General features: G+C 44.9%; 4 protein-coding genes across 8 annotated transcripts in view; all 4 read left to right on the top strand.

Annotated features, from left to right (window-relative positions):
- Positions 1 to 4,838, top strand: part of LOC114770429 (FH1/FH2 domain-containing protein 3-like) — a 37,629-nt gene extending 32,791 nt beyond the window's left edge. Inside the window, 8 exon segments of the mRNA XM_028964360.1 lie at positions 14 to 133; positions 223 to 384; positions 495 to 685; positions 782 to 986; positions 2,436 to 2,459; positions 2,654 to 2,846; positions 2,931 to 3,089; positions 3,232 to 4,838. Of these exon segments, the coding sequence (XP_028820193.1) occupies positions 14 to 133; positions 223 to 384; positions 495 to 685; positions 782 to 986; positions 2,436 to 2,459; positions 2,654 to 2,846; positions 2,931 to 3,089; positions 3,232 to 3,314 (1,137 nt within the window). The 3' untranslated portion in view covers positions 3,315 to 4,838.
- Positions 4,839 to 4,889: 51 nt separating this feature from the next.
- On the top strand, positions 4,890 to 9,014 carry LOC114770430 (myosin-M heavy chain-like). 4 transcript variants are annotated; one of them, XM_028964363.1, is made up of 5 exons: positions 4,890 to 4,997; positions 5,950 to 6,232; positions 7,453 to 8,035; positions 8,311 to 8,456; positions 8,620 to 9,014. In XM_028964363.1, the coding sequence occupies exons 3-5, from the start codon at positions 7,505 to 7,507 to the stop codon at positions 8,891 to 8,893; spliced, it is 951 nt and encodes a 316-aa protein (XP_028820196.1). In that variant the 5' UTR covers positions 4,890 to 4,997; positions 5,950 to 6,232; positions 7,453 to 7,504; the 3' UTR covers positions 8,894 to 9,014. The 4 variants fall into 4 exon arrangements, with proteins under 4 accessions (XP_028820196.1, XP_028820197.1, XP_028820195.1 ...); XM_028964364.1 differs by lacking the exon at positions 4,890 to 4,997 and having other exon boundaries at positions 5,939 to 6,232; XM_028964362.1 differs by lacking the exons at positions 4,890 to 4,997; positions 5,950 to 6,232 and having other exon boundaries at positions 6,733 to 8,035; positions 8,677 to 9,014.
- A 4,720-nt stretch (positions 9,015 to 13,734) lies between these two features.
- LOC114770431 (glutathione S-transferase A-like) lies at positions 13,735 to 16,359 on the top strand. Its single transcript, XM_028964365.1, has 6 exons — positions 13,735 to 13,902; positions 14,972 to 15,037; positions 15,144 to 15,249; positions 15,388 to 15,503; positions 15,582 to 15,664; positions 15,742 to 16,359. Exons 1-6 carry the CDS (start codon positions 13,735 to 13,737, stop codon positions 15,872 to 15,874), a joined length of 672 nt encoding a protein of 223 aa, XP_028820198.1. The 3' UTR covers positions 15,875 to 16,359.
- A 785-nt stretch (positions 16,360 to 17,144) lies between these two features.
- On the top strand, positions 17,145 to 19,634 carry LOC114769954 (glutathione S-transferase A-like). 2 transcript variants are annotated; one of them, XM_028963401.1, is made up of 6 exons: positions 17,145 to 17,376; positions 18,352 to 18,417; positions 18,524 to 18,629; positions 18,891 to 19,006; positions 19,085 to 19,167; positions 19,243 to 19,634. In XM_028963401.1, exons 1-6 carry the CDS (start codon positions 17,227 to 17,229, stop codon positions 19,373 to 19,375), a joined length of 654 nt encoding a protein of 217 aa, XP_028819234.1. In that variant the 5' UTR covers positions 17,145 to 17,226; the 3' UTR covers positions 19,376 to 19,634. The 2 variants fall into 2 exon arrangements, with proteins under 2 accessions (XP_028819234.1, XP_028819233.1); XM_028963400.1 differs by having other exon boundaries at positions 17,146 to 17,394.
- Positions 19,635 to 21,689: the final 2,055 nt, after the last annotated feature.

The following is a 21,689-nucleotide window of genomic DNA, read 5'->3' as shown; positions in this document are numbered from 1 at the left end:
CCTCTGTGAACAGGAAGTGGCGGAGCCGCTTCAGGACCTGAAGGAGGGGATGGAGCAGCTGGAGAAGAACCGAACACTGCGCTACATCCTGTCCACGCTCCTCGCCATCGGCAATTTCCTCAATGGCTCCGCTGTGAGTCATGTGACCGCCACAGTGGGCTTTGGAGGGAGACCTCTAAGGAGTTGAGTTATTATTCACCTTGTGTGTCCACGTGCCTGCAGGCCAAAGGATTTGACCTGAGTTACCTGGAGAAGGTTCCGGAAGTGAAGGACACTGTTCATAAACAGTCGCTGCTGCACCACGCCTGCTCCATTGTGGTGGAGAATTTCCCAGAGAGCACCGACCTGTACTCCGAGATTGGCGCCATCACACGGTCAGCCAAGGTATTGCACACACACACACACACACACACACACACACACACACACAGGCATACATGAACAGTGGGCTATGGGGGTCTTCTGCTGACTCCTCCCCCCCTTCAAAATCTCAGGTGGACTTTGACCAGCTGCAGGACAACCTCACTCAGATGGAGCGACGCTGCAAGGCATCATGGGACCACCTGAAGGTCATTGCCAAGCACGAGATGAAGCCAGTGCTGAAGCAGAAGATGTCGGACTTTCTGAAGGACTGCGCTGAGAGGATCATCATCCTGAAGATCGTGCACCGCAGAATCATCAACAGGTTTATTTTGTTGAAATACCATTAGCGTCAGTATGGACTTTGCACAATTTTAATAACCAAAGGACCCTTTTATGCATCGGATATCTGTTTTGACAGGTTTCACGCGTTCCTCATGTTCTTGGGTCACCCGGTGTACAGCGTGCGCGACATCAGCGTCCACCGCTTCAGCAAGATCATCAGCGAGTTCGCCCTGGAGTACCGCACCACCCGTGACCGGGTTCTGCAGCAGAAGCAGAAGCGGGCCGACCACCGCGAGAGGAACAAGACCCGCGGGAAGATGATCATGGACGTCAACGCTCCCGTGAGTGACCTCTGACCTTGAATGTGAAAATCTGACATGCAGGCAGTGGAAAGGCTTCCTATGCGTGCTACGAGCGCTGGACTAAGAGAGAAAGGAAGTGTGCAGCGAAATGTGCGGGTCTGGCCTCTGTTTCACCTCCTCAGCATCCATTTTTGCATCTCTCGCGATAATTAACATAATTGCAGAGAATTACAAATCAATCACCGAAACAAATTTACAAGCAGCGAGTCATAAGGAAAGGATAGGTACTATAGACTCGTTCCTGATCATGGGAAACATTATGGGAAATGATCCTGAAATTGAGCCCGAACCCAACCCGACTTGGGTCGGGCCAAGATTTTGCAGCTCTCGTGGACGTGTTGGAGGTCCAAAGTTTTCTTAATCACTGCCCAAACAGACCCACCATGTTCCTTTTCCTCCCTGCCAAAATATGCCGGCTTTCGAAGACCACCCCTCAAATTAAGCCGCCGTCTCTAATCTTCTCCACCGAAAGAAAGCAGCCCAGAGCTTTTGGTGATTGCGTATTGTAATTAGGAACACATGCCGGCTACGCTGACGGTAAGGAGCCACCGGGGGAGGGAAATGAGGAGCGCATGCAGCTTTTTATTCAGGATTTTAATGGAATCTTTCCGGGGTTGTTGTTCTTCACAGGTGCGGATACAAAAGGAGTTTTGGAGAGTTCAGGGCTCTTGTGGTTTTAGTTAACATCAATTTTTCAAGTTTCAAGTGAACTTTATTGTCATTTCAGCTACATAGATGTTAGACGGTACATAGTGAAAGTTACATACTGACATAAAGTGTACATGTGCGACATCCACAAACGGGCTACATCTATAAAAAATATGAATAAAACATTGTGTAAACATCATGTAAAGTGGGACATGCTTATAGTAGCCTAGCGGGTAACACACTCACTTATGGATTAGAAGACCACAAAGTCCCAGGTTCAATCCACACTTACAACCATTTTGACCATTTTGTCCCTGAGCACACTTGAGGGGGACACTGTCCCTGTAACTACTGATTGCAAGTCACTCTGGATACAGGCGTCTGGCATATTCTGTAAATGTAAATGTTGTGATGGTGATGTGTGTCAATATTTATTAATTAATATTGGTAAGAACACAGGACCAACGATGGGTCCATGTTGTACTCCACATTACATCTTTATTAGGAAAGGTTGCATAAAGAAAATATAAAATAATAAATGTGACAATGTGAAATGGTGAGATGTGTGAAGTGAGGTGAGTCCTTAAATAGTGATAATATGCTCAGATATAATTATTTGATGCGTTTCCAGCATTGTTCTGATTGTCCTTTCTGACTCGCATTCACACTTCCCTGCTTTTTCCTCTCTTCATCTCTATCCCTCACACACACACTCAGGCATGTACACTCTGTTGTTTTAAGTGCTGTTTTTTATGCTACCTCCATTTCCTCTCTCTGTAGACTGATGATGAAGAGGACAGTGAGGTATGATGGTCTGTGTGTGTGTGTGCATGCATTTATCTTTAACCTCGTCATCACTCACAGTCTTTCCTGGTGGACCCAGTCACTAACCACCCATCGTGTGGATTTTTGTCCCATCGTTTCGAATTTTTTTCTCATACCCTCACCGTAGTTCACGTTTTTCCCTTCTGTTTGCTGTTTGTGTTTGTGCTGCTCAGTCGGGCCGGGCTGCTGCGGTCTCCAGGTCCGGTCCGGTGCAGGACAGCGAGCCTCAGGGTCTGGGCCATGCGGAGGACGCAGCGGAACACGAGCACATGAAGGCGGTTCTGAAGGGAAGCCTGCACGGAGGCGAGAAGGAAGCGCTAGTGGTGCCCGGCCTCCGAACACGAACCCGCAGCAGAGCAAGTCACGGTCAGTTCGACCCCGCTCCATCATCGTTTCCATCGTGGCGGTTACTAAAAGCGTTATTTTAAAAATGTTGTGACACACTGGCAGGTCGCTCGGCTTGGGCGGCAGCTAACGAGGAGCTGCTGAACGTCACAGACGACCCGGCGGACGAGATCATGGAGCGCATCGTGAGGTCAGCGACGCAGGGGCCGAGCCAAAGGGCACAGCCGCGGGAGAGGAGGCGTTCCCGGGCCAACCGCAAATCACGTACGCCCACTTTTATTTCACTTCTGACAACCAATCAGAGATGGGGAAATCTCTCGCCACTCAACTACTAGACTGAGCTGTGGAAGCCACGCTCCCTTTTCAGCACCGTTTGTAATTCCGGTTGCATGTGGTGTTTCTGCAGTGCGGCGGACTCTGAAGAGCGGCCTGACCCCGGAGGAAGCTCAGGCCCTGGGATTGGCCGACAGCTCCGAGATGCAAGTGTGATGCGACGCTGGACCATCCAATCAGAAGTCGAGATGACTTGAGATCCCCACCCCCCTCCCGCCAGAATACACAATGCTGTGATTGTACCGCCCACACTGCCGCTCAAATGGCCATCAGCCAATCACAAGCCTTTTAGCAGCTATGTACCACAGCAACGATGATGCACTCATTTGTTTGTCATTTTGTTCAGTGACAGATGAAAGAACGGAAAAAAAAGTGGCTCAGGGCTTGTGTTTTGTGTGTTTAGTCGATGTTTGATCTGCTTCGCCTGTTTACAGGAACTGCGAAATAAGGCCAAGGCAGCAGTGAGAACCTTTTCTTCAGAATGTCTCTGGTTCTTGAAAACACAGCACTGTTCCAGTTTTCAGATTCTCCACGAATCTCCAGATATGTGTTTTGCGGTCTGAGTGAAGCTGGGGGTGGAAATCGTTCCTGAGACGAGCCCTGCTCCAGCGGCAGGGATCATTTTCATTTCAGAAAGAGTGAGAATTTAGTTCTAGGTCTTCCTGAAGGAGTAGTCTGGTTCTTCAGAGTGGTCACGTGGACTAGCTTTTATTTTCATTGCCAACACTTCCCTCTTTTATTTCTGCGGCCACCCTTTTCGTTTTTTTGTCTTTTCTTGCTCTTGTAGTCCGTTGTTCTCCTGACATTTTTTCGTTTCCAGTTTTGGTACTAGAACCACCAATGGTTTCCACTCCTTAGTAGACGTTTGTAAAAGTGTTCGTTTTAATCAGTGTTTTACACCCGACGGGTTAATTTATTTGCATTGTTGTATGCTCAGGCTTGGACTGAGCACGGAAGGTCCTCAGTTTGGTGTGTGCCTTTCTTCATGCATTTTATCTTCATTATAGGAGGTCAAAGGTCAAAGGTGAATGAAATTTCATGTCTCAGTCCTTCATTTTTGTATGATGTTTATGGTACGGATTCTCAAAGGGAGAAGATATTTCATTATTTATTGAGCTGGTCAGGATATGGCATGGTCAACTGGCACCTTAAGCCTCACATGTCTTGTGGGACATTTCAAATAATAACAACAACAATAATGACGATTGTTAAATAAAAAGAGAAAGTTTATCAGATGCATTTATCTCTGGAAATTGCCGAGTGACAATGATGAGGTGTATAAAGTGTTTATAAATGCCCTGCTTCACTGTGGACTTAATTTGTCTTTTGTAATTTCTGTAGAATAGTGTATTATAGATGAAGTATAAATGCAAAGGTTATTCTATGAAGTGTAATTTAAGGGGAAGATGGGAGGGAAACATGCCACGTTGAATATATATTAAAACAAATGATATGTACGACATTGTTTCAAACTGATAACTTGAATAATTAACCGCAAAATCTTTGATTAGCCCACCGATGACGGGTCGTGCGCCGACCCCTGCCTTAGGACACAGCCAGGGCTGTGTGTCGCACGTCTTCGTGTCCTTGTGCTTCTGGTACGTTTGTGTGGTCGCCGGGTCATTGTGTGGATCTGCCTCTGCTGTCTGTTCACTCTGAAAATAAAATCCTCTTCTGCAACTTTTCTCCTGAGAACGTCTTGATTCCACCAAATTCTGCCGGCAGAGGCGACGCACCCCAGCAGGACACGTCCAATGTCATATAAACGTTCGCATTTTCATGAATGCCATTGATCAGATGCCCTTATCCGGAGCAACGTCACAGCAGTGACAGGGACAGGTGGGACCAAGTAAATAGCCCTGGACAGTAAATCAATTAATTTCACACAAATATCAAAACAGTTCATGTTGATCATATTGGACAATAATCAAATAATACATTATTATACATACAAAAAATCTTAATTTACATCGTCTTACCTTAATTCATAAATCATTACCGATAATACCCCTGCAATTCAACACCATTTGCCAAATTCTTAGCTCTGCCCCTTCCCCCGTACTGCACACTGGATAAAGCATGAGCTATACAGCAATAAAAATAGGCTGTTGGGAGCGTTTCGATTTTAATAAAAAAAAGATGACGTGTTTAGATGTTTAGTGACTACCAAGAATCCAACTAGGACAATAGTAACATTTTATTTTTGTTGGATTCTGTTAGGCTGTTAGTTTAGATTATCCAGTATTGTTTGGGGGAAATAAAATTTATTTAAATGTAATAATGGTTTAAAAATTAATAACAAAAATAGCCATTTTAGGCACTAGATTTATAATGATAAAGAGAAGCCATGTTTTCAGACATTGTTCATCTAAAAAAAGGACCCTACTCACAAAGGGTTCAGAGTTCGTACAACAAAAGACAGCAGAGATTTGTTTCACAGAAAACTGAAAGAAATTATTATGCCAATTTTGGTACAATTGCTGTTATGGCTGGAACTATCTGAACTTGCCTCACTAATGTTAAGGCATTGCAATTAAATGAATAGTTATCTGTGTTGGTGAGGGTTTCCTCCATGTGAAAGCAGTTAGGGATAGTGAAGTTCTTGAAGTGAAGTGAAGTGAAGTGAAGTGATTGTCACATGTGATACAAAGCAGCACAGCACACGATGCACACAGTGAAATTTGCCCTCTGCATTTAACCCATCACCCTGAGTGAGCAGTGGGCAGCCATGACAGGCTGATTGAGTGATTGCTGACATTCCAACATTACAGAATATAAAATTCAATTCCAGCAGTACAGGACAGCCTGGCGTGTGTTCCGGGACTGTCGGAAAAGGTCTGGAGTCAGGAAGATGAAGATTCTGGTTTCTCATCACACTTCCCTTGCCAGGCTTGTACTTACATTTGATTGGATGTGCTCTTTGTTTTCTATTTTTGAATAAATGTGGAGTAGATTAACTGATTTTAGTATATGAACTGATTTCAAAAGGTATCAAGGGACAAAACAAGACTTCAGTGGAACCGTGTTCTCGACTGGACCCGGTTACCTGGCCTGCACCAATCTCGTAGCTCAAGGTACATTTTTCATTTACAGCATTGGAGACACTCAGGGTTAAGTGTCTTGCTCAGGGACACAATGGTAGTAAGTGGGGTTTGAACCTGGGTCTTCTGGTTCATAGGCGAGTGTGTTAACCACTAGGCTACTTACTTTACTTTACTTTATTTTGCAGAGGCTTTTATCCAAAGCGACTTACAAGAGTAAGACATCAGCAATTCTCGTTCGATTTCTATAGATTTTGAGTTTACAAAACTAAGAGCCCTGATAAGGCCTAACTTGTCAGAAAAAGAACATGCTCGGAAATTGTTAAGTGGTAGACGAAGAATTTTTTATTTTATTTATTTATTTTGTGCAGTGTGTGTGCATGTGCGTGTGTAAGTGTTAGATTTGTCTGAAATACTTTTTGAATAAGTGGGTTTTCAACTGCTTCTTAAAGGTGGTAATAGTCTCGGCTAGTCGAAAGGAGCAGGGCAAGTTGTTTCACCAGCCAGGGACAACAAAGGAGAATAGAGTCGATTGGAATCGGAGACCCCGTGAAGAGGGAATTTTCAGTCTCATTTCATTTGCAGATCTAAGAGGGCGTGCCAGAGTGTAGCCTAGCTAGTAGTGAGTGTAGCTAACTACTGCCACCCATACTTTATGAGCATTCGTAACCAATTCGAAAACAATTTATGACGACAGTTTTCCCATTGGATTCACCAAGTTCACACATATTTGATTTCATATTAGGAAATTTCTAAAAAAAAAATGGTCAGCGACCTGACGAGGGATGAACTTGAAGATCTGGGACAAATCACTTGTTTGAAATATTAAGGGAATTCCCCCTAATTAATATTGTTTGGGTTCATGTTGAGTCGTGCAGTGTGCACTATAGAACTATAAAATAAGTTTTCTTCACTTCTTTGACATTTTTTATTTTCAGGCTTAACCTTTTTTCTAAAGAATTTTCTGACTTTTGACTAGTTTCTGGCCAATCAAGAACAAGTGGGGAAACCTGCAATGAAGCATAGTTAGGTGGCTGGGACTTCTTTAGAAGTATTGGCCCTGCCCCCTAACCAAATGCCGTGTACTGATTGGCCAGAAATTGTGACTTCCCACAAAATGACTATAAAGCTTTTACTTAAGCACGACCTAGTAACCATTAGTCAGAATCTAAATTAAGTGTATAGCTATACAGCATGGAAGGACGATAGAGTAAGTGGTTTAGAAAACTGTGCCCTTTTATCTTTATGAAAAGCATTGAAGAAAACATAGAATTGAAGCAAACAAGACAAGCAGTTTCGGAATTAATGGAATCACTGGAAAAGCAGAAGCAGGCCAACAATTTGCTTAAAAAGTACCTGCTGCAAGAGAGACAGGAGAAGGCTCAGCTGGTTCAAATGCTGGAAGAGGCGAAGGAGAACAGTTGGACCATAATAGAAGAACAGTCCTACTTGGAACATTGTGGGGAGGATGGTTTTTCTGGCAACGAGCGTAAAAGCAGAAAAGTGGGGCACATGTTACCGGCTCAAGGGTGGAGCGGACCCGCGGCCTCCGCCCGGGGACTGGAGGCATCGAGTGCGGAGAAAGACACATGCAAAAGGTGCGCCAAGCTGCACGTCGAACGCAAGGAGGCCATCATGGAGTTCCTCAACTCCGAGTCCAGATATGGAGAGGACCTGCGCATCATTATGGAGGAGTTTTACTGTCCCATGAAGACCACTGGACAACTCACCAACAAAGAGCTGGCTGTGGTGTTCAGCAACGTTCAGGAACTCATTGGCTTCAATGAAATGTTTACGAAACGCCTACAGGAGAGCATTGACCAGGCGATCAATCAGGTAAGACCTAATGAACATTTATTTAAAAAAAAAAATTCCCATTGGAAAAAATGGTGCGGATTGAAGTGTTTGGAAGAAGATCTGTGATCTGTGGCAAATGAGTGGCTAGATCTGGACGGTGCTTGTTGGTCTTCTTACTAGATGCCATGGTTAGTGTTAGTCAACTGCTGTGTTCCATGTTGCACGTATGGTCCGGGACGACGATATTTCGTCTCACTGTGGTATTATGTATATGGATGGGATGACGATAAAGCTTTACTTATTTACTTATACAGGGTGACGAGAACCTTCTGACAGTACGCATTGGAGAGCTCTTCTTGGAATTTGCTAACATGCTGTTGGCCTTTCAGACCTACTTCCTCCAGCAGTCCTCCTCTGTCAACATGTTGAATACACTGGAGAAGAAGAATGAACCGATGAGGTAAAGATTTGTAAATGGTGCTAATCTGACTGTCTCTCTTAATGGAAAAAATCATAAACTCATGATTTATTTATCAGTGGTCCTCTATTTTCAGTGAAGGAGTTGAGGTCATAAGCACATGTTTCATGTTGTTTCTTTTCCTTTCTCTTCTTGGTTTTGGCAGGATTTTCTTGGAGACTTTGGATATTCAGCAACACATGAACTTGTATTCGTTCCTCAGGGCACCAGTGCAGCGCGTCACCAGGTACGCGCTGCTACTCAACCTAATCAGCAAGACCACCACCGAATGTCACCAAGACTACGCCCATCTGCAACATGCCAAGAGCTGCGTGGAGTCTCATTTGGAGAAGATGGACACACAAAGCAAGAAGGACACGACCAAGAAGTTCCTGTCCTCCTATACTTCCTTCCTGAGGAGGATCGGCCTGGTGAAATGAACGGAACACAGAACACGCATGCAGTATGATTTACTCTTGCGCAGTAACTTTCCCATCACCCCATCCTTGTTTCCTGCATTCTGAATTCATTTACTGCTGACTAGGCCTGGACTGGCATTGAAGGTGCAGACTCTGGTGATAAAGTGTTTTAACAGTGGTTGGCCTAGCGGTTAAGGAAGCGGCCCCGTAATCAGAAGGTTGCCGGTTCGAATCCCGATCCGCCAAGGTACCACTGAGGTGCCACTGAGCAAAGCACCGTCCCCACACACTGCTCCCCGGGCGCCGGTCATGGCTGCCCACTGCTCACTCAGGGTGATGGGTTAAATGCAGAGGACAAATTTCACTGTGTGCACCGTGTGCTGTGCTGCTGTGTATCACATGTGACAATCACTTCACTTTATTTTATTTTTATTATTTATAATAATTTGTTATTATTATTATTTTTAAAATAAACCTTAATAAACCTCAACTGAAGTCACTTTGTTTTGTCAGGGTGGTAGTAGCCTAGTGGGTAACTAGGGTTGCAAAATTCCCAGAATTTTCAAAGATGGAAACTTTCCATGGGAATTAACGAGAATTAATGGGAATTTATGGGAATAAACTGGAGTAAAATTGAAGGTTGGCTCTTCTTAGGGAACTTAAATATAGTTGAGCAAAGTATATTTTAGCATAATATTGACAAAAACAAACAAATGCAATTCAAATACACTTGAATATCCATGCCATTCCTTAATCACATGTACAGAGCACATGCTTGCTGCATGGCTATTGAGACCACCTACTGGCACTGTGCATGCCTCCATCACATGTGCACATGGACCACACTTTTGAGCCTGAAGGACAAAGAGCATTGAAGGCACACATTTGAGCCTGTGGACTTAACAAGTGAGGTAAGTTTTGATGATATTATGGGAAAATATATTCATTAAATGTTTAAATTGTGAATATCACATAAAATGTATTAATCTGGTAGATAGCAATCTGATAAGATGCTAAATAAAATGCTAGCATCTGTTAGATGCTAAATAAGCCATAGCTAGTATAACATAAAGAAGATGCTAGCTTCCTCATTTGGCGGTTTTGTTTTGAAGATCATTCCAGTAACTATTTATATCTGTTTATCATATTGCAATTGTGTTATTACGATCTCTTGCATTGCATTAGCATTTTTACAAGCTCTTGTTTTATTTTACAGAAAAATGCCACGTGCACTATCTGATGTGTGGAGACATTTTACACCAGCTAATGTACAAGGGAAATCTGTATGATAAGACGTACGTGAAGCATGCCACAAAAATGCAGCAGCACATTGCAAAGTGCAAAAACATTCCTCAAGGCCCAACACATGCAGCAGCCAGGAGTTCCACTCAAGGGGAAAATGAATCTGTTTCAGCTGTATCAGAGTCAGATACCCACTCATCAGCTCCTGGTCCCTCTGGCATCAGAGGATTCTTTGATTTTATGGATGACACTAGCCAGAAAAACGCAGATGAGTGTTTCGCTCATGCAATCTATTGTCAGGATCCGGTCCGAAATGGGGGTTACTCCGGTCCGGGATCCGATTCCGTGTTCACCAGTGTCTACGTCTCGGATGTCTCCCCTGTCCTGTGATTCACCATTAAACACCTGTTCCGAGATGTCAGGTGAAAGCGTCCTTCATTCCTCGTCACTCTTCGTCCTCCTCTCCGTTCACCTGCCGCGTCATGCCCGCATGGACGTGACAGAAAGACCTGACCCACATTTGGACGCCACCTGACGCAGCCCCGCTGAGATCGGAGGAGCCGCGACTCGCCGGGAGGACGCCGCCAGCTTCCTTGTCCCTGGCCTTCCATGGCTTCATGTTCAGCAGGGTCCCGACCCCTGCCTCTCAGTCCCGTGTCTGGCGGCGTTGAAGGTGAGGAGCGGCCATTCAGCGGGGCGAGCCGGAGACTGACAGGGAGCGGCGGACGCATGCGGACGAGGTGCCGGTACCAAACTGGCCCGAAGCCGTCTGAGCTGGAGAACCGCCGCTCGTCCATCTGGAATACCGGACCATTCATTCATTCATTCAGTCATTTATCATTCCACTCTGTTTATCTCATCTTTTCTGGTTTTCGAATCGATTCCGTTCGATTCCTCCTGTCCACTCGGACCATTTAAGACTGTGTTTGGACTGTCCTTCCTCCTTCATGGACTGCTTCGTCTGGCCCGCCAGGCGTCGTGCCATAGGAGGGGGGATTCTGTCACGATCCGGTCCGAAATGGGGGTTACTCCGGTTCAGGATCCGGACCGGAGTTTCATTGTTGTCCTGTGTAATGTTCCCTAATCGTTTTCACCTGTGATAATTGTATAAAGCTGCCCTGTTCGTTTCTGTTCGCTGTCAGGTCTTTAAAGTTATGTTCCGTGTTCACCAGTGTCTACGTCTCGGATGTCTCCCCTGTCTTGTGTTTCACCAATTAAACCCCGGTTTCGTGATGTCAGGTGAAAGCGTCCTTCATTCCACGTCTTCTCGTCACTCTTCGTCCTGCTCTCCGATCACCCGCCACGTCATGCCCGCATGGACGTGACATCTATGCAACTGGCTCACCCCTGATGCTGACATCCAATGTGTACTGGAAGTGATTTTTGAATGTTCTCCGACCAGCATACATTCCACATGCATTGTCTACTCATCTACTGGATGAAGAGTTCAGTCAAGTTCAAGCAAAGGTGAAACAGACCATTGACCAAGCTGACTGTATTTCAGTACAATATCAGGGGACAAGGAATTATTAACTACATAATCACCACTCTTCAGCCTGTGTTCTACAAGAGTGTAGACACAAAGGAAAACAGACACACAGGCCAATACATTGCAGATGAGCTAAAAGTGATAATCAATGACCTTGGACCAGATTTTTGCACTGGTCACTGACAACACAGCCAACATGAAGGTTGCCTGGGCACATGTGGAGGAGACCTACCCTCATATAACTACTATTGGCTGTGCTGCCCATACACTAAATCTTCTCCTAAAAGACATAATGGCACTAAAAACAATGGACACTCTGAATAAGAGAGCGAAGCAAGTTGTGAAATATGTTAAAGGCAAACAAGTAACTTCCGCTACATTTCTGTCAAAGCAAAAGGAAAAGAACAAGAGTACTACACTGAAGCTTCCCAGCATAACGCGATGGGGTGATGTTGTTATCATGTTTGACAGCCTTCTGGAAGAGATGGCCATATCCCAGTCTGTAGACATCGACAGTGACATCAAGAAGGATGTGTTCTGGGATAGAGTATCTAGCAGTCAGAAAATCCTCAAAACTATTGCAGCAGCAATAGCGAAGATAGAGGGGGATGGTGCCATCTTGTCAGATGTCCAGTGCCTTTTTGCAGAACTCAAAGAAGAAATCCAGACAATTCTGTCCACTTCCCTACTACTGAAAGCAGAGGAAACAGCTGTGGTCAAGTCATTGGAACAGCGGAGGGAGTTCTGCATGAAGCCAGTGCATGCAGCAGCATACATGCTGGACCCCAAATATGACAAGGGCATACTTTCTGGGGAAGAGATCAATGGTGCCTATGCGGTCATTACAGCCATGTCTGACCACCTGGGTCTCGATAAAGGCAAAGTTCTAGGCAGTTTGGCAAAGTATCGAACAAAGCCAGGCCTTTGGAAAGGGGATGGAATATGTCAGTCATGCCAGCACATATCTGCAACCACCTGGTGGAAGGGACTATGTGAATCTGAGGCCCTTGCACCTGTAGCCTCCATCCTCCTCCAAATCCCACCATCATCAGCCGCCTCCGAGCGCAACTGGTCACTGTTTGGGAACACCCACACAAAGGTTCACAACAGGCTCACAAATGTGAGAGTGGAAAAGCTGGTCGGCATTTGGGCAAACCTACGGCTCTTTGAGCCTGACACAGAGCCATCCTCAAGAAGGCTGGATGCTGAGGAAGTGGACATGTTGTTGGATGATGATGAGGTCCAGGAAGAGTCTATTGACTGAGCAAAAATGAGAAAAGAGGATTGCTTGAAGGAAGATTTGCATGTTTAATGGGATGTTTTGGAGGATAAGTGGCATTTTTCATTTAACCTTTTGAATGGGACTTTGTGGAGATTTTTGAACAGGGGGCATTTTTGAATGAGCGGGGTTAGGGGATGGTAATATTGAACTCAACATTTCTGTTTTTATTCATCCATGAAACAAGTTATTGAAACGTGTTCTGTTCTACTGTACTTACAAGTAAATCTGTTGAAATATCTGTTGAAAACATTTTGCATGGAGGTTTTCTTATGATTTCTGTTTATATTTATGCTTGGAAATAATATATTCCCAGTTAGTTCTCCTTAATTCCCATTAATTTCCAAAATTCCCAAGCTTAACTTACCATGGAAATTTTCCGCCCCTTTCCAACCCTATGGGTAACACACTGGCCTATGAACCAGAAGACCCAGGTTCAAGTCCCACTTACTACCATTGTGTCCCTGAGCTCCAGGGGGGGACTGTCCCTGTAACTACTGATTGTAAGTCGCTCTGGATAAGGGCGTCTGATAAATGCTTTAAATGTAAATGTTGTCACTTGATACCTTTTGAAATCCTGGATTTTTCCAACTGTTCTAAAAAACTAGGCCGAATTATTTATTTTTATTTTTATCACGTACAAGACCGAATAACATGACTCCGCGGGTTTTACTCATACACTTTCTAGTGTAGTCAGACAGGTTATAAGAACGGAATGCAGCGTCACGGTGACTGGGTCCCCTCTGTCCCACTTGCCCTCTGTCACGCCGGGGGTGGAGCTCGGATCGGCGGATAAATAGAGATACGCCTCGGACCGACGGCGCTGGTCGGACCGGAACGAAAAGCTGCACCATGGCCGAGGACATGTTCCTGTTCTGGGGCTCCGGCTCCCCGCCCTGCTGGAGGGCCATGATCGCTCTGGAGGAGAAGGGCCTGCAGGGCTACAAGAACAAGCTGCTGAACTTCGAGAAAGGGGAGCACAAGCAGCCAGAGGTTCTGGAGGTGAACCCGCGGGGCCAGGTGGGTCCGCGCATGCGCAGTCGCTCCTACAGTTTTCATAAAACTAGCTCATACAATACTATACCAAGGGGCAAAATGAAACATCAAGAAACAATCCATGATTATCATTTTTAGCCTTTGTATTTTCAGGAAAAATGGTCGGTCTCCTCTAAGAACTATACGCAGGGGTTTCTTGCCAAGATTCAAGATTTTTATGTGTCACGTGCATAGTTATAGCAGTACAACACGCAGTGAAATGCATCCTGAACAGCCCTGTTTCACTGTGCATAGTTATATAATCAAATAAAATAGAATAAGAGAGAACATGAAACAGAACACAATAAAATGAGACTAAGGCTAGTAAAAATTGTTTTAAAACAAAAATGTTTTATGATACTTAAGATATTATGTTCAATGAGAACATGAGACACAGACATCACGGGTAATGGATACGGAGTCTGTTAAACCGCATTGTGAATAGATTGTGTAATAACCATGCAGTGTAACAGTAACAGATTGCAGTAACAACAGTGGACATTCAGACGGTCGGGGTGGGAGGTGGTTCATGGATAGAAAGTCTCTCAGTCCTGGCCTTTTGCCCAATATTTTTGCCACTGTAAATGTATTTATATGAAATTTAGCCAGTAGGATTAGTAAATTTAAGACATATATATAAGAAAGCATGGAACAAGAACAAGAAAACAAATGTTGTTGTGGAACCAATCATTGAAAATATATTTTACATTTTACAGCATTTATCAGACGCCCTTATCCAGAGCGACTTACAATCAGTAGTTACAGGGACAGTCCCCCTAGAGCAACTTAGGGTTAAGTGTCTTTCTCAGGGACACAATGGTAGTAAGTGGGATTTGAACCTGGGTCTTCTGGTTCATAGGCGAGTGTGTTACCCACTAGGCTCCTTCCACCCTTAGCGTCGGATTTCAGGGATCTGCTGCTCCCCTTCTGGTCATAAATATTGAAATAAGGTTCTCATGTTCCCTAAAATGGGACGAGTTAAAAACCTTTTGAATTCTGAAATGTCTACAAATATTATGAACTGTTCGCATTAAACCCAACTCTTGTCCCGCAGCTGCCCGCGTTCCGGCATGGGGAGAAGAAGGTGAACGAGTCGTTGGCCATCTGCATGTACCTGGAGGTGAGACCCACCTGGGCCTGTAAAACCCAGCCTGGCCCTTTACAAACCGGAATGAACGAGTCTGTCTTGGTCTGACGCTGTTTTCTGTCACCATGTTGCTGGCCAGAGTCAGTTTAAATCCCGCGGGACGAAGCTGATCCCGGACAAGGCGGCGGACCAGGCCCTCGTTTACCAGCGGGCGTTTGAGGGGCTCGTCCTGCAGCAGAAACTGGGTGCATCACTCAAATTCATTTGTTGCTTTTATGCATGATATTTTGCTTGAACTTTGCCGTGGCTGTGCCGTATTTTGTAGCCATGAGATTGTTATACTGATTGTCTTTGTTGCTTTGTATGATGATGATTGTTTGCAGTGGACCTCCTGATGTATACTCGCCGTGTCCCAAAGGAAGAGCAACAGGAAGCCACAATGAAGAGGAACATGGAGGCTGCATCGGCTGAAGCTCAGCTCTGGGAGGGATACGTGCAGGTAACCAGCACCACAGCAGGAAATGGGCGCCGCCCACCGGCAGTCAGCAGTTTCTGATGCTCTGATTTGTGACCACAGGAGGGATCGTGCCTGGCTGGGAAGGACTTCACCATGGCTGACGTGGTCGTCTACCCCGTCGTCGCCCTGATGTTCCGCTTTGGGTGAGTTCAGGAACTCCGCAATCTCGCTGTGGTCTTGTAAATATGAAAATAAGATGTTTCCTGTTCACCCAACACAGCTTGTCCACGGAAAAATATCCCAAACTGGCCAAGTACAGTGACTTCCTGAAGGACCGCCCCAGCATCAAGACCACCTACCCCCCACACTGGCGCGAGTCTCCCCAAACCATCGACATGTTGAAGGCCTTGTGAAGGGTCTAGGCCTGATCAGGCTGGACCACACAAGAGCCCAAAGATCATTCCTCATTTATATTTGTAATAATTGTATTTCTTACAGTCTTGATTGATGCACTTTTCTTACTTATAATCCTCATAAAAATATGCTCTTTAATATAATTTTTATGAAACCAAGTATCTCCTGTCTTGGGTTTCTTCTTTTGCTGATGCCTGCAGTAACATATGGGCACCACTAGTGTGTGTGTGTGTTTGTGTGTGATCTATGGACAGCCAATTTCCATTTACAGCATTTATCAGATGTTCTTAATCGTTGTTATAGGGACAGTCCCCCTGGAGACACTAGACTTCTACCTTCCCAGCCCATTGTAATAAGTGTGCTGAAGCAAAAGAGTTGGGCAGATAATCAATAAAATCAGTTATGGTGATCTTCCCCTACTATACTGTTATATGTTATTATCTTAAAAAATTGAATATTAACCAATAAACCATTAATCCACTTTCTTGTATTTCTACGGCCACCCTCTTTTCATTTTTTAAAAATAAAGTTTCTTATTTTTTATTTTATTTTAGCTTCAGTACAGGAACCAACAATGAATACCTTTCCCCAGTAGACGTTTCCAAACGTGAATTTTTTTATTCATTATAGGTCAAAGGTGAAGCGAATTTCATGCTTCAGACCTTTGTTGTAGTTCGTTTATTGTATGAATTCTCAACGGGAGAACATATTTCCAGCAATGTAAGCCTCACAAGCCTTCTAGAACATTTCAAATAATAATAATTGTTCAAATTAAAGGTTTATCAGACGCATTTTGTCTCTGGAAATAGAGTGGGAGTGATGAAGGTATAAAGTGTGTAAATGCCCTTTTTCACTGTGGATTTCTGTACAATAGTGTATTATAGATGAAGATTAAAAACAAACGTTATTCTTTGAAGTGTAATTGTAAAAAAAGTGTAAAAAAAAATAAGTGATTTCAAACTCAAAACTTGAATTATTGATTGTGGAGACATTTCGATCATTTTTAATAACACAGAACGTGACTCAGCGTTCCTCCATCGTCACGTGGTTTATCACCCTCATAAGGAAATGCTGTAATTTTGAGAAGAGAATTCAGAAGGCCAACAATAAAACAATAAAACGCGATAAAATGTTGCGTTCAATCTGCCAGAGCGACGTTCTGAATTGCGTTATATTGCGATATTTTAAGCCACTGTTTTAAGAAGCGTGGCGAATTGTGGCATTTTTGGCGTTCCATACACGTCCGTCCCACTTCCCTCTGTCACGCCGGGGGTGGAGCTCGGATCGGCGGATAAATAGAGATACGCCTCGGACCGACGGCGCTGGTCGGACCGGAACGAAAAGCTGCGCCATGGCCGAGGACATGTTCCTGTTCTGGGGCTCCGGCTCCCCGCCCTGCTGGAGGGCCATGATCGCTCTGGAGGAGAAGGGCCTGCAGGGCTACAAGAACAAGCTGCTGAGCTTCGAGAAAGGGGAGCACAAGCAGCCAGAGGTTCTGGAGGTAAACCCGCGGGGGCAGGTGGGTCCGCGCATGCGCAGTCGCTCCTCCAGCGACGCAGTCAGCTGACGTTGGACCGAACGGCCGGGGGCGGAGCTTCGGCGCGTGTCGTCATGTCACAATTTATTACTTCAGATAGTACCAGAAGTCGACAGTAACAAAATACATTTCCCCCTGTATCTGTACTTCTACTAAACTTTTTTTTCAATTTGGAGTTACTTTACTTATTTTTACTAAATACATTGTCTGACAGCAAAGGAAGACTTTAATTGTACAAAGAAGTGTAACATGACAATAGGCGCTTTGAACCTTTGAATACTGCATGCCAGTGTAGTATTCAACTACTTTTCATTCTACTTTTGAGTTCTTACGTATTGACATAACTGCTGCGAAACCTTTTCTCATCTCATAACCCCGCCGGGCGACTTAATAGCGCGTTAATTTGTACTCGCCGACTGCGCAGGCGCGTCCCGAATCTGTAACTTTTGCCTCTGCGTCGTCCCTACATATAATATAAACCACATTAACAGTGCATTATGAGTAAGGTTGTGGTGTCTAGTTAAGAAATGTTTTTGCTGTTGTTAGTCAGACAGTCTGGTAAAAGACTCCTGTGCAAAGAGTTTACAGTCTTTTAATCTAAAATTAATAGATTAAGCAAGAACTCATTACAAAATGTTACCTTGTGTATCTCTACTATCTCTGAAGTGCATAGCTCGGACCACCAGTGAATGTGAATATGAATCAATAAAAAAGAATATGTAGAAATGCACAAATAAAAACATTGTATCTGCAAGCAATAACTGAGGATCTCAGGGCGTAGCGTCAGATTTCAGGGATCTGCTGCTCCCCTGCTGCTCATAAATATTGAAATAAGGTTCTCATGTTCCCTAAAATGGGACGAGTTAAAAACCTTTTGAATTCTGAAATGTCTACAAATATTATGAACTGTTCGCATTAAACCCAACTCTTGTCCCGCAGCTGCCCGCGTTCCGGCATGGGGAGAAGAAGGTGAACGAGTCGTTGGCCATCTGCATGTACCTGGAGGTGAGACCCACCTGGGCCTGTAAAACCCAGCCTGGCCCTTTACAAACCGGAATGAACGAGTCTGTCTTGGTCTGACGCTGTTTTCTGTCACCATGTTGCTGGCCAGAGTCAGTTTAAATCCCGCGGGACGCAGCTGATCCCGGACAAGGCGGCGGACCAGGCCCTCGTTTACCAGCGGGCGTTTGAGGGGCTCGTCCTGCAGCAGAAACTGGGTGCATCACTTTTACTGCTTTTATGCACGATACATTTGTATACATGATGTATGGTTTAAGATGTACAGACTCCCCGAGCTTGATCATTTGAGAAAAGGGAACTTTTATTGGACAATAATGAACAATTTCATTTTTTCATTTGCAATTTGCAGCCGCCAGGTGTCGCTAGATTTCATTTGTTGAACAAGGATTATATATTTTGTGGCAGTGAGACTGTTATACTGATGGCGTTTGTTGCTTTGTATGATGATTTGTTTGCAGTGGACCTCCTGATGTATGCTCGTCACGTGCCGGAGGAAGAACGTCAGGAAACCACAATGAAGAGGAACATGGAGGCTGCATCGGCTGAAGCTCAGCTCTGGGAGGGACACGTGCAGGTAACCAGCACCACAGCAGGGAATGGATGCTTCCCTCTGGCGGTCCGCAGTTTCTGATGCTCTGATTTGTGACCACAGGAGGGATCGTGCCTGGCTGGGAAGGATTTCACCATGGCCGACGTGGTCGTCTACCCCGTCGTTGCGCTGATGTTCCGCCTTGGGTGAGTTCTGCTCTTCTGCAGACTCTGCAATCTTGTAAATATGAAAATAAGATGTTCCCTGTTCATCCAACGCAGCCTGTCCACGGAAAAATATCCTAAACTGTCCCAGTACAATGACTTCCTGAAGGACCGCCCCAGCATCAAAGCCACCTACCCCCCACACTGGCTTGAGTCTCCCCCGACCTCTGACCTGCTGAAGTCCCTGTGAAGGGTCCAGGCTCAATCAAATATCATTACTCATTTAATCTTGTAGTAATTGTATTTTTTTACAGTGTTGTTGGATGCGCTATTCTCATTTGTAATCCTAGTAAAAATATGCTCTTTAATATAGTTCTTTGACAGCAGGTACTCGCTCTGTTTGTATCCTGTTTAAACCTCCAGTAAGGTATTGTCTCCACTAGGTGTGTGTATGTCATATTTTCTATACCATAATATTATTAAACTGTGAAATGGACGTAAATCTAAAATTTTCTGGCCTTCATTTCATTTTGACTTTTGATTTGCCACTGTTGTGGTGGACAGAGGTGGCATTTTAATTTGAACACAACACCCGACGTGTCTCCAAGGTTGCAGTTGCAAACAAATACACTGATCTCAGACGGGGGGCTCATCCAGACCCTCACTCTCTCCCCAGCCTGAGTTCATGATGCCGCCCCACAGACTGGGAGCATGAGTGTCGCCTGATGAGCCTTCATCAGTGGACCTGCACGCACTCAAGTCTGCGCTGCTCAAACCCCACAGAGCTGCAGTGGAGGCATCTGGCCTGCAGGGGGCAGGCGGCGAGCGTCCTGGGGGTGTCAACGCTGGCTACACACCCATTTTCACTATTTATTCTTCATCAGTAATACATTTGAAAGAATTTACCGCGTGCCATGTTTTCATATTTTTATCGAGTCGATTTTGTATGGATTTTCATTTGGAGGTCCGTGATGGCAAGTTGACATGTCTTTAAGAGGCAACAGATGGAGGAGATGATGCTGATGGAACCTGATAATGGAACTTAAAAAAAGCTAAACTTATTCCATGGCTTCTTTAGTCCATATTTTCTTTTTCTTCGCTTACGTCTCTCTCGTTTGAGCGTCTGGCCTCTGGAAATGTCTTCAATGGCCATCAGTGTCTGTAATCAGAACGTAGATGCTCATGCGACATTCATCCGTCTTCAGGAAACTCTTCTGCACTGCAAGTTAAAGGGTTAATGAAGTAAATGAAAGTCCGTCTTTTATCAGTCTACAAAATGGTTTTACAGTCAAGAGTACAGGACAACGTGTCGGTGGTTGAAGATGAGAGGGCTGAGGGTCCACCGAGGATGTAAGCGAGAACGCGTGGGCACAGGCGTGTATTTATATCTGCGGATGTTCCTCGGCGTGGTTATGAAACCGGGTTCTTTACTCCAAAGGAGGTCGGAGAGCAGAAGACGGCCTGTTCAGATGGTTTCAACGGAAAAAAACTGGCCAACTGAACACTTCCAAGAAAGCGTCTACTCACACACACACACACACACACACACACAAATACACAGGCAGCAGATGCCAGGCAGCAGAGAACATTCTTCCCAGGAAATGCTCCACGCTTCCTCCGTAATCCAGTTACCGTCCCCAGTGAGACGCTGTGACGCTCCGCCGGGATGTTCTGCTCTCTGGGTGGACAGATCATCTCCCCTCTCCGGGTCTGCAGGTCCTTAAGCAGCGCGGTCATCGGGTCAGTTATGTGTGCACGTTACTTACAGGTCAGGTTACTGCCTTACTTCTCCAACAGCGTTGATGTCAAGGTCCTTCGTGACCTGACCCCCCAGGAGACACGAGCGCGTGTCCAGGGATGGATCAGCGGTGAAAAAAAAGCCCCAGGGGGACTCTCCAGACCATGAGTGCTGTAATCAGTCTTGTGGGACGCACTTAACTGACGGTAAAGACCGTGTAAAGCAGTAAATCTCGGTGTTCCGGGATTACCACACCAGAAAGAAATTCTCAGGTCTGTGACGACTCTAATACTACAGTGTGATCCTATTTCTTTCTTGTGTCGACAATGACATACCTGATACAGATTAACCTGCGTTAGGAACGCCTTACCGAAAACATTATACAGTGAACCACTCCAGCTGATCCCAAGTAGAAACACTGCTCCCTACCAGTCCTGGGGGGAGTTGCTGTTCGGGTTTCGTGGATAACCTAAATGAAAGTGATAAAGTGAAGTGATTGTCATTGTTAAACACTGCAGCACAGCACACGGTGACCCAACGAAACGTGTCCTCTGCATTTAACCATCACCCTGGGTGAGCAGTGGGCAGCCGTGACAGGCACCCGGGGAGCAGTGTGTGAGGACGGTGCTTTTGCTCAGTGGCACCTTGGCGGATCATGTATTAAATGGATTGTGGGATTGCAAAAAAGCCAAAATATATGTGTGCTGAATTTAATGTACATGTTTTGTACATAGATTTGTTGTAGTTATTTAATTTGCATTCCATTTGTGTATTAGTGCAGATAAACTAAATGTAAAGTTGATGTTGAAAGTTGAGGTTTATTGTT

This window comes from Denticeps clupeoides, chromosome 20, assembly GCF_900700375.1.
Source record: "Denticeps clupeoides chromosome 20, fDenClu1.1, whole genome shotgun sequence".
In the NCBI taxonomy this organism is placed as follows: domain Eukaryota; kingdom Metazoa; phylum Chordata; class Actinopteri; order Clupeiformes; family Denticipitidae; genus Denticeps; species Denticeps clupeoides.
Note: the sequence above shows the minus strand (reverse complement) of the source record. Positions and strands in the feature narration are given on the sequence as shown.

What these genes read in the sequence shown, in the direction of transcription:
- LOC114770430 (XM_028964361.1), top strand. Translation starts at nt 7,445, where the DNA reads ATGAAAAGCATTGAAGAAAACATAGAATTGAAGCAAACAAGACAAGCA. An exon ending in TTGACCAGGCGATCAATCAG is followed by an intron (nt 8,036 to 8,310) that starts GTAAGACCTAAT and finishes TTACTTATACAG; the next exon opens with GGTGACGAGAACCTTCTGAC. An exon ending in AAGAAGAATGAACCGATGAG is followed by an intron (nt 8,457 to 8,619) that starts GTAAAGATTTGT and finishes TGGTTTTGGCAG; the next exon opens with GATTTTCTTGGAGACTTTGG.
- LOC114770431 (XM_028964365.1), top strand. Translation starts at nt 13,735, where the DNA reads ATGGCCGAGGACATGTTCCTGTTCTGGGGCTCCGGCTCCCCGCCCTGC. An exon ending in AGGTGAACCCGCGGGGCCAG is followed by an intron (nt 13,903 to 14,971) that starts GTGGGTCCGCGC and finishes CTTGTCCCGCAG; the next exon opens with CTGCCCGCGTTCCGGCATGG. An exon ending in CGTCCTGCAGCAGAAACTGG is followed by an intron (nt 15,250 to 15,387) that starts GTGCATCACTCA and finishes GATTGTTTGCAG; the next exon opens with TGGACCTCCTGATGTATACT.
- LOC114769954 (XM_028963400.1), top strand. Translation starts at nt 17,227, where the DNA reads ATGGCCGAGGACATGTTCCTGTTCTGGGGCTCCGGCTCCCCGCCCTGC. An exon ending in CCATCTGCATGTACCTGGAG is followed by an intron (nt 18,418 to 18,523) that starts GTGAGACCCACC and finishes GTTGCTGGCCAG; the next exon opens with AGTCAGTTTAAATCCCGCGG. An exon ending in TCTGGGAGGGACACGTGCAG is followed by an intron (nt 19,007 to 19,084) that starts GTAACCAGCACC and finishes TTGTGACCACAG; the next exon opens with GAGGGATCGTGCCTGGCTGG.